Source organism: Maniola hyperantus, chromosome 27, assembly GCF_902806685.2.
Source record: "Maniola hyperantus chromosome 27, iAphHyp1.2, whole genome shotgun sequence".
Taxonomy (NCBI): domain Eukaryota; kingdom Metazoa; phylum Arthropoda; class Insecta; order Lepidoptera; family Nymphalidae; genus Maniola; species Maniola hyperantus.
Window position 1 is genome coordinate 5,978,799 of NC_048562.1, and position 12,046 is coordinate 5,990,844.

The 12,046-nt window shown below is 37.2% G+C and overlaps 2 protein-coding genes across 2 annotated transcripts in view; one reads left to right on the forward strand and one right to left on the reverse strand.

Annotated features, from left to right (window-relative positions):
* The window catches only part of Cdk4 (Cyclin-dependent kinase 4), a 201,515-nt gene that overhangs the window by 6,485 nt on the left and 182,984 nt on the right, over positions 1-12,046 (forward strand). The window lies entirely within an intron of this gene.
* On the reverse strand, positions 7,934-9,281 carry LOC117994851 (uncharacterized). The gene is made up of 2 exons (XM_034982838.2): positions 8,280-9,281; positions 7,934-8,101 (listed from the first exon to the last, which is right to left on the reverse strand). Exons 1-2 carry the CDS (start codon positions 9,064-9,066, stop codon positions 8,070-8,072), a joined length of 819 nt encoding a protein of 272 aa, XP_034838729.1. The 5' UTR covers positions 9,067-9,281; the 3' UTR covers positions 7,934-8,069.

Here is a 12,046-nt window from a genome sequence, read left to right on the forward strand (position 1 = left end):
AATTTACTTCGCCAATGTCGTGTGGAATTGAAGAGACACTGGCCCCGATTCTCTAGTCTCTCTCTAAACTAAATTTAGAGTATCTGCATCCTTTTCTTTTTACTAATGCTAAAAAAGGAACGGAACATGACCTTCACATTTAAAGACTCTAAATTTTAGTGCACAATACAAATTTAAACAGTAGGTTGTGCTTAGAATCGGTGCCAATGGCACCGATTCTAAGCACCACCTAATTTTAGAGTATTCGCACCCTCTTCTTACTATTGTAATATGAAAAGGACAGAAGCAGTTTGACATTTCTAAATTTAATTTTGGATGGTAAAACCCGTGATTTTAGCACGCACTCGCGAACCTACTGTTTAAATTTGTATTGTGTTGAGTCTAGTCTCTCTCTAAACTAAATTTAGAGTATCTGCATCCTTTTCTTTTTACTAATGCTAAAAAAGGAACGGAACATGACTTTCACATTTAAAGACTCTAAATTTTAGTGCACAATACAAATTCAAACAGTAGGTTCGCGGGTGCATGCTAAAGTCACGGGTTTTACCATCTAAAAATTAAATTTAGAAATGTCAAACTGCTTCTGTCCTTTTCATATTACAATAGTAAGAAGGGGGTGCGAATACTCTAAAATTAGGTTGTGCTTAGAATCGGTACCAATGTCGTGTGGAATTGAAGAGACACTGGCCCCGATTCTCTAGTCTCTCTCTAAACTAAATTTAGAGTATCTGCATCCTTTTCTTTTGACTAATGCTAAAAAAGGAACGGAACATGACTTTCACATTTAAAGACTCTAAATTTTAGTGTACAATACAAATTTAAACAGTAGGCTCGGGACTGCGCGCTAAAATCACGGGTTTTACCATCTAAAAATTAAATTTAGAAATGTCAAACTGCTTCTGTCCTTTTCATATTACAATAGTAAGAAGCGGGTGCGAATACTCTAAAATTAGGTTGTGCTTAGAATCGGTGCCACTGTTTGTGTTTTAGTCTAAGCCTTTGTTCTCCAACAGCGCCCCCCCTGTCAATGTCATTCAAGTGCCAAAAGAGCCTTGTACTATAATATATATAATATGTGACGCTTTTTTTTTATTTTTTATTTTTTTTTATTCAGATACAAGTTAGTCCTTGTCAGCAATCTCACCTGATGGTAAGTGACGATTCAGTCTAAGGTGGGAGCGGGCTAACCTGGAAGGAGTATGGCAGTTTTTATTAAACCCATACACCTTTGGTTTCTACACGGCATCGTACCGGAACGCTAAATCGCTTGGCGGCACGGCTTTGCCGGTAGGGTGGTAACTAGCCACGGCCGAGGCCTCCCACCAGACCAGACCAGAAATTTAGAAATTATAAAATTCCAAATCCCTGCTAGGTCGTCAAAAATTCATCGGTCTCAACCAAAGAGATGCTCTACAAAACCGTTATCTCTTTCTAAAGGTCGATCTTCATTATTTTTTGCCGGATTACAAACAGTGGTTTAAGTCCCGCGAATTGCTAATGCGCGTGGCCGCCATTTTAGTGACGTCAGCACTAGACTGAAGTTTCGAGCTGATGGTATATTTTTAATGCGGCTGACGTCATTATCGATGTTAATGAGACATGGTTCCAGCGCAATAGCAATTTGCGGGACTTATAGGTACCTATCTATATAAGAAAAATTCATTGTTTATATGTAGCATTGTTTCATATACTTTATATGGAAAAGGTAGGTATGTATAGCTACCTACTTAATAATTAAAATACCCACCTACCTAGAAGTTCTATTGTTTCCTCGTTGCCACGCTATTTCTGTTAGGGTCGACGCATACCTACAGAGGTGAGTGTAGTTGAGATTTTTTGATAACAAATCCAACTCAACTATGTATAGAACGTGACAGGTCGAGATGGCAATCGGGACATGAGGTGGGGGGACGCCCCACACACCCACTGTCAACCACGGTCGCCCGCACCGGGTTATTTAGGGTTACATTCGACATGCCACGTAAACAATAGGGGTAATAAACATGGGCGTACCCAGGGGGGGCAGCTGCCCCCCCTTGGTTTGGTTTGTTCAGTGTACTTAGAAATTTTGTTAACGCTATGGGCGATTCTTTCACGGTAGACGTCATAAAGCGTTTTGCTGAAGACCCTTGAAAATTACTTTTAAAATAGATTGTGTACTAAAAGAATTTATACAAAAAACCTATTTTAATTTATATTCATTTATTTGACTAGGAGCTTATAAAAAATCTGATTTGCCCCAACCTGGCCCAGAACCTGGGTACGCCCATAATAAACCAAACCTTCGTAGAGCCCATTCATTTTTAAAGGAGCCGGTTCAACCTCATAGTTTTGATACTTTTGAATTCACCCGCCCTTAATCCTATTGTTATTGTTAATGACGGTCTCAAGTGGAAACACGCCAGTTTATTTTGAATGCACTATACCTACGTTTGGTAGGTAGCGTAAACCTAGCGTGACGTAGGTAGATAAGGTCGCATTTTATAGAAATCAATACGTAAGAATAGGTGGGCCTAAGGCCAATTGTAGGTAGGTACGTACTTACACCTAGGTACCAACTTAATTATCTAGGCTTAAGGATTTTAAGGCCAATTTTTTTAGGAATATTACTAAAGAATTAAAGAAGAGGCGGTCACTCCAAGATTTTGCACAGAAACCCAACTCTGCATGACGGCACGCGCCCCTTCGTAGTCTCGCGCCCCTAGGCACATGCTTAGTTTGCTTTAGGGATAATCCGCCACTGCGTTATCTACATTAAAATGGTCATTTCTACTCGAACAGGCCTTAATTGCGTGCAACAATTCCTATGCGTACAGTTTTTATTGGCTAAATTGTTCATTGTCGATTAGTTTTGCCCGACATGGAGTTATATACCTAACAATAAGTAGGTACCTATGTCTAGTTAATTGTGGAATATTATACCACGACATACTTGAATAAACATGATACCTACGAGTTTCTAGCAAAACTATTCTATTCATCATGATAATATTTTATAACAACACATCATGATCAACCCATCGTCGGCTCACTACAGAGAACGGGTCTCAAGCAGAGGCGTCTTTACCTATGGTGCAGGGTGTGCGGCGCACACGGGCGCCGGGTCTAGGGGGCGCCATGCGACACCTCCAAAGATGCGTCGATGCCGGCGCTCTCAAAGACCCTGCGCTCGTGTTATGGCCGACGCCGTCATCATTTAAAATTGCACCATTTGCATCCGAATGTCCGTTTGAAAATATAACTGTTAGTATTCCATTTTGACCCTGCTCCTACTAGACTAGAGGGCGCCAGGGTACTGGTTGCACACGGGCTCCACAAGGGCTAGAGATGCCTCTGGGTCTCCTCTCAGAGTGAGAAGGGTTTGGCCATGTGCGGATTGGTAGACTTCACACACCTTTGAGAACATTATGGAGAACTCTCAGGCATTCAGGTTTCCTCACGATGTTTTCCTTCACCGTTAAAGCAAGCATTCAATTACTTAAAACGCACATAGTTTCGAAAAGTTAGAGGTGCGTGCCCGGAATCGAACCCCCGACCTCCGATTAGGCGGACGTCCTTACCACTAGGCCATAACAAAACGTTAGGTATGAATTTACTATTAAATAGTAAATACATTATATCGGAGAGAGAGCACGTAAAGCCGTCGCATTCTGCGCCTGATAGGTAGCCCTTGACTGCAATCTCACCTGGTGGTAAGTGACGATGCAATCTAAGATGGAAACGGGCTAACCTGGAAGGGGTGTGGCAGTTTTAACCAATGCCCCTTTGGTTTCTACACGGCATCGTACCGGAACTCCAAATGTACCTATTTAACCACTAAGTTATCAAACACCACCATATTATATAAGGAACCATATCGGTTCCTTGTTAGGGTTCCGTAGTAAACACAACCCTTATTTATAGTTTCGCCATGTCCGTCCGTCCTCGTCGTCCTAGTCTCAGAGACTATTAGTGTTAGAAATTTGTAATTTGGCATGGGTATAAATATTAATCACGCCGACAAAGTGGTGAAATGAAATTGTGATAAATATTTTTTTTTAGTGTAGCTCCCCTACATGTAAAGTGGGGATGAATTTTTTTTTCTCGTCTACCCCATAGTGTGGGGTATCGTTGAATAGGTCTTTTAAAAATACTGTGGGTGTGGGAACATCATTTTTCGATTTCTAGATCCGTTTGTAAAATATGATGTTTTAAAGTGCTAATTTTTATTAGTCAAGTATCCCCCCCCCCCCCACCCCCCCACCCCTCTATCAGCCAAATGGTAGTATATAGGAACGTGAAAAAATTCACAGCAGTAGTAGGTATATATATAATCAATTTTAAAGGAAAACTATCATGGCTAAGTTGTGTCTACGGAACCCCTACACTGCACGTGGCCCGCCACGCACTTGGCCGGTTTTTTTAATTACAATCACGTTACGGAACCCTAAAAAATAAAACACAGCATAACTTTTAAAAACTTATTTCACATTTTAATACGAAAAAGTACAAAAGGTAAATGCCATTATTTATAGGTATTACATAATAATTATATTTTACAACTTATTCCTATAGTCCGCGACACGTTCAGATGGCAATTGGGTATTTTACTACTTTTGAATTTGATAAATATTATTACTTTATTATAAACTAGGATAAAAATAATGACGTACCTACGCTGATAAAAATATTAAAATCCAACAAAGATTTACAAAGTTACAGGCATTTTAATTTTGGAGTGCGAGGGTCTTCTACCCCTTTCTCGCAAAACGAAAATTTGTTTGAAAAAGCACGAAGCTACTATGGCATTAGGTGTGACGTCAAAATGCTATATACCTATCGCTATCTCTGTCTAATCAGAAATATTTAAATGCTTATAACTTTTTTATTATTTGATCGATTTAATTAGTTTAGTCAGTTTACGTCATTATTTTTGTCCTAGCTTATAATAAACTAGCTGATCCCCGCGGCTTCGCCCGCGTAGATTTAGGTTTTTAAAGATCCCGTATAGCCTATGTCACTCAGGAATAATGTAGCTTTCTACTGGTGAAAGAATTTTTAAAATCGGTTCAGTAGTTCTAAAGATTACCCCCTACAAACAAACTTAACGACATTACCTCTTTATATAATACTAGCTGATCCCCGCGGCTTCGCCCGCGTAGATTTAGGTTTTTAAAGATCCCGTATAGCCTATGTCACTCAGGAATAATGTAGCTTTCTACTGGTGAAAGAATTTTTAAAATCGGTTCAGTAGTTCTAAAGATTACCCCCTACAAACAAACTTAACGACTTACCTCTTTATATAATACAACGGGCCGTGCAGCAGAAATCGTAATATTTTAATTTCGCCATAACTTCAAAACCAAACGTCCAATTTTAATCATTCAAAGACCAAATATTATCTCCATAAACTGTTCTTAGTGATGAAATCATTTATTTTGATAAGGATTAATAGCATGAGTAAAATAAACGCGTTTAAATGTAGTCCAAAAAAAATTCAAGATTTTTAAATAAAAAAATGGTTGCTGTGCCTCACTCGACATAGATGGGTATAGTGTGTCGCGGACTTTTTTGTAGATATTTATAAGATCTACAATTAATTAGAACATTTTATGGTTCTATCTTTTATAGTTTAGGCAGCGTACGCAAAATAAGTAACTTTTCTGGTTGATTTTTTACACCTTGTGTTCGAAAAACCCAAATATCTTACGGAACCCTATTTTTTTCCAAAATAAAATATAGCCTATGTTACTCGTGGATAATGTAGCTTTCGAATGGTGAAAGAATTTTTAAAATCGGTCCAGTAGTTTTTGAGCCTATTCAGTACAATCAAACAAACAAACAAACAAACAAACAAACAAAGTTTTCCTCTTTATAATATTAGTGTAGATAGTGTAGATAATAAAAAAATTGGAGTCAAATACCCAATTGGTACGCGGGGGGACGCCCCACACACCCGGCACCCGCACGTCACCGGCGCTGGCCCGCACTGGGTTAGCATGGGGGTTGTGCGGGCTTGCGAGGCGTTACCTCCCCGATTGCCATCTCGACCTGTCGCGTACTATACCTATTATTCTAAAAACAATCCGTCAATAATACATAATCTCTGATTTCGTTATATACTTAACCTAATATAAAATGAGAAACTGACTGACTGACATATTTACCACAATATTTACTTACTAGCTGATGCCCGCGACTCATTTCATAGTCATTTATATTACTTATAGCAAAAGTTCTTTGTCAGACGGTCTCAATTTAAAAACTTTTAAAGAGGGTTCGTTACAAGTTTTTACCTACGGAACTCTAAAAATAAGAAAACGGTACTTATCTTGTAAAATAATTGCATTACTTACTTATGAATTAAAATAATTTTCTCCATAATTATACTTTAGTCTAGGTTCTAATATCGGGCCATAAAGTTTGCAACGATCTGCAAGCATAATGACTAGCCATCAGAGTAGAGAAAACAATAGACGCTTTATTAGTTTATTATCGACGTTACAAAAACTACCAATAAATGACCAGCGGGATTATATTTTGCTAACTCATCACTAAATGACATTGAAATAAAATGCTCAAGAAATGAAATAAGTGCTTCAAATGCAGCCCGAAAAATATCAGCTAACTCTTTAGTATATTTATTACTAGCGACCCGCCCCGGTTTCGCATGGGTGCAATGTAAATACTAATGTGGTGTCATTGAGGTGTCATTGCCTGGGAAACTCTCAAATGAGAGGATTTTTTCCGACCTAATTCACATTATTTCAATTTCCCTATTTTCTGAGAATTAAACTATACCTATAAACCTTCCTCTTAAATCACTCTATCTATTGGTGAAAACCGCATTAAAATCAGGTGCGTAGTTTCAAAGATCTACGCGTTCATACATACATACAATACATACATACAGACAGGGGGAAGCGACTTTATTTTATACTATGTAGAGAAGATATAAAATAATCATCACCATCACCATAATGAGCAACCTATCGCCGGCTCGCTACAGAGCAGGGTTCTCCTCTCAGAGTGAGTAAGGTTTTGGTCATAGTCTACCACGCATACCAGTTGGGATTGGCAGACTTCACACAGGTTTCCTCACGATGTTTTCCTTCACTGTTAAAGCAACTGATATTTATTTACATAAAATGGACGATTAGGAGGCGGACGTCCTAATTTTAAAAACATATCAAAAATCCGCGGCTCCAAGGATCGCGCCCGCGCCGCGGCCCGACGCGCGACGCTCTGACCTAAAGTTATTTAGCTTTTTAATCAGTTTAATTATACAGTTTTGTTCGCCAGCTATTCATAATTATTTCATACGATTGTATTTAGAATTTTAGACGTATTAACTAGATCATAACGTCACACTTATAATATTTTAGTGACGCAATAACTAATTTGCCAAATTAATTTTGCCTAGCCTTCAGGCCCATTAAAGCTCATTACATATAAATAGAAGCCAATTTCAGTGAACCCTCTGCTCTTGGTCAATTTATAATACACATTGCCAAAATTATTAATATTACAACATTCAGGCAAAATAAACGATTAAGTAGGATTTTTTTTTAATTATAGTCGCTGAAAAAGAGTTTAATGAGTGTAGCCAATATAAATCGCGATGATGATCGTAATGCAATAATTTTCACAGATTGCTCAATATCGTTGACTTCACTTTTTGTTAGAGAGCTCCATCCATCATTTTCCTTTAATCTATGCATAATATAGCTAACTACAGCACTGGTACGCAATTACGCAAAACGAGCACTTTCTTCACTTCACCTGTCACGCGTTATTGGTTATTCTGACTTCTGAGCATTTTCACTCGTTTCCACATTTTTCCACTTCCACTACCAGTTTTTTTCGAAAACTGAAGATTTTTTCGAAATTTATCGTGTTTTGGTTGTAAACTGTATGTTCGGGAGTATCACCCCAGCCCACCGGTGTAATTCTGTTCGACTGTTCTTTAGTTTCTTGTTTGTTATTTTCTTGTAAATTAATATCTACGCTCGCTACTTCAGGGATAGGATTAAGTACTTCCTCTAGGACTACTAATTCTCTTCTGGCCTCTGATTGGACACTTGGAGTCCTTATTTCTGCATTAGAACCTCCTTCAGCACACCTGTTCAAGAAATTCAACATCCTTTCTTTATAAAACTCCGAACTGGTTTCCGTATTCTGTTTATTTTTATTATTCTGATTTTTTAAATAAAACCCGTTGTCGTTCTGCGCTAGAAAAATCTTTTTTATCTTCCTACTCGGATAGTTATCTATTAAATCGGGTTTAGGTAAAAACTTACCGTTTACAGGTCTCTTTTTTGTGTTATTTCCTTTTATAGTCGTAACAACGGATACGCAATTACCACGTCTTTCTAATTCCTCTTTGTAGTTATTCCTCATGCCTTTGTACGATATTTTCACGCTCAAAATCGACCATAATAATTCCAAAAACGCTGCAATCAATATATTAATCGATAGAACACGTTTGGTAAACAATTTAGATGTAATATCATCTTTTATTTCAGTTGAATTACGTGGTATAACAAAATGAGACGCGTTTTTCTCAATAACATCACTATGTTTGATAACAATTATATCTTTGAACGGTATTTTGTCTTTATAAAACTCTGAAATATCATCCTCTGTTGATAATAACCATACAATAACCATTACGAAAGAAACAAACGATATTAGAGTCGAAATTGTTGCCACTATGAATAACCATGTTATGTTTCTATCTATATACCATCTTATAGATGCGAAAATTGATGCAATTCCTGCTGCCAATGCAAAAATTGTAATCATAGATGGTGCAAGAATAAGTATAAACGCATTATCCGTTGTTTCTTCAACTATTTCTGTTGAATTGTCGGAATTTGTCTCATTTTTCTCAACTGCGATTGTCGTCGATTCTTCTGCATTAGGATTGGCTAATGCAAGGCAAGCAAGTAAAAATGAAGTGGCTGCCAAAGCAATATGTACCCAGGCTAATCCAGAAACTGTTGAAGCAGAATATCTCCTCTCAGACGGGTATAAATTCCTCGTATCGGGCTTAGTTTTCACTTTAATGGTATACACATCCTCCATTTTGTAATTATAACATGATCTAACACTTCTAATTCCCAATAAGTCCGCGTTGCACTTCGTTAAACAAAAAGTTCGAATTCAAACGACACACATTCACATGTCAAGGTTTATTTTAATTTTAGTTTTAACGTTTTTTTTTTGTTTGTTGTACACAAAACTTGTCAACCGTTTACGTGACTCTTGCGCATGTCGGTTGTAGAAAGACTGGCGTGAAGTTCGTTGTGCTGTGTTGCCAAGAGTTGTAAAGATTTTCCCGAGCTGTGACTGATATTACTTCTTAGTCGGGATATTAAAATCAATTTGAGAGACCGGGAGCCGCAGCCAAAACAGCTGAAAACGGCAAGCGGTGCCTCTCTTATCGAGAGTTATATTTTTGAGAGACTCTGGGGCCATGGAGTCTTAGTGCAAAAAATTTTTTTTAGTTAAATTCTTGTTTTGTTTACTTATACACTTTCAAAACCGAATTATATCATCACTACACTTACATTATAAATGCCAAATAGTGTTTGTTTGTTGGTCTGTCCTTCAATCACGCCGCAGCGTAGCAATTGGATTGGCGTGATTTTTGCTTGAATTTAGTTAAAGACCTGGAGATTGAAAAGTGCAACCGCCGAGTTTCTTGCTGGTTCTTCTCGGTAGGAAAGGCATTCCGAACCAGTGGTAGATGCATCCGACGATTCAAAAGTACTTGTGAAAGTTTACTTGAATAAAGAATATTTAAATTTTTTTTTCAATGACCTAGGCTACCTATATATCTTTAACCCGGATATCAAAGAAAATGGAACCCTAAAAATCACATAGGTACCTATAATCTACTCACTACTTTTAGGAAAAAACTCTCAATCTAGCAACACTGCCATTAGCGCGTAATCTAACAGACAAAGAATTTGAACTTTATCACAATGGCATACAGGGTTTCTCTTAACGTTTTATTTTACAAAATTTAAAATGATTATTTTTAACAAACATATTTTGTACCTTAACAGTTAATAATTAACGCTCAAATTTGCTTGCAAACGTGTTAAAGTGTCCGTTGATTTTTATCTATGATTGTATTTAAAAACACTAAGTGAAAAGTCATGCAGTTTTATGTCTTGTCTGATTGGGATAAGAGTTATTTTACAATGTTTACACAATAAAACGTATTTTGCCATGTCTAATCTGTTTTGTTTAATACATAGATCAAAAGAAAAAGATAGAATAGTAAACGAGATTGCCAAAAATGAATCGAACCCAGAGAAGCCGCTTGGAAAATAAGTCGATTTACTTACCTACCATTTTGATTTTTCATTACCAAGTTGCTTCTTGCAGAAAGGCGTAAACGGACGTCCTAACCACTCGGCTATCACAACCTAGGTAGGTATACCTTTCTACTACATATACAGTACACGGCAGAAAGTAATGTACATCGACCTTTTTTTATATTAAAAAAAAAAAGAATATAAGCCATGTTAAATGACTAATATTCCCCTTTCTTCTCCAACTAAGCGTCAAGCTTGTGTTAGGAGTAGGTACGAAAATTTAGTGCAACGGGCGGGGTTTGAACTGACGACCTTTCGGTTTTCAGTCCACTCCTTTAGCTGTTGAGCTATTGAAGCTCAAGCTTTAGAATGACGATTTGGCTTTGTAGAGCGTTGTCCCTGTCACTCATACCTATGTGACGTTTTGTCGGTCTCAACGACAGAGACAACGCTCTACAAAACTCTTTCTAAAGGTCGATGTACATTACTTTCTATCACTTACTATTAATATAATCCGAATTGCACTTTATTACGTCCTATGTTTTCCTCACAACTGGATTATTTCTTAAGTAATTAGTTAATACCTAATCGTTGCAGCTAGGCACTGAGGACAAACCTCTGTGGTTTTGTGGTGTTTTAGACTAAGCTTTTTGAATTGTATTTTGATACTTAGTAAATAATGATAAAAAAAGTGTCTTTATAAGTTTGCATAAAGCTTTAAAGTACCTTATTTGAACTTTTACTTTGAACACATTCTTTGACGATAGCTCAGTCTATCTTTTACTTTAGTCTGTGATTTAATTTAAGTGATGTTACTATTTTATTGCAACTTGTGATTGTGAATAGACATCTATTAATTAAGAGCATTTTTTGTACTTAAATTAAATTAACAGTTACAGGTTTCGAAAATGATTAGGGTTCCGTAGTAAACAAGGAACCCTTATAGTTTCGCCATGTCCGTCCATCCTCAGTTAATCTCAGAGACTATTAGTGCTAGAATCTGTAATTTGGCATGGGTATAAATATTAATCACGCCGACAAAGTGGTGAAATAAAATTTTGATAAATATTTATTTAGGGTAGCTCCCCTACATGTAAAGTGGGGATGAATTTTTTTTCTCGTCTACCCCATAGAGTGTGGTATCGTTGAATAGGTCTTTTAAAAATACTGTGGGTGTGGGAACATGATTTTTCGATTTCTAGATCCGTTCCCCCCTCCCCCTCTATCAGCCAAATGGTAGTATATAGGAACGTGAAAAAATTCACAGTAGTAGTATAATATATAATCAATTTTAAAGGAAAACTATCATGGCTAAGTAGGGTTCACAAGTTAAGGAGTTCTACGGAACCCTACACTGCGCATGGCCCGCCACGCACTTGGCCGGTTTTTTATTATAATCTTAAGAAACTATGATTCACAAGTCATCTTAATTTATGCATTGATACCAGAAAATGAACCTATTGTACCGAATTATTCATTTATCGTAATTGTACGTCCTGGTTTATATTAGACTACCTAATATGGTTCGGTCTAGGCTTTCTAGAGTTCCTAATAAAGCGTTACAGACGTTGGTTACAGATTTGTTAACCGACTTTCAAAAAGGAGGAGGTTCTCAATTGGATGCTTAATATTTTAAATCTATATATATATAAAATTCAAAGTCCTGACTGACTGACTGACATATATATCAACGCACAGCCTAAACCACTGGTCCTACAGACATGAAATTTGGAGGGTCT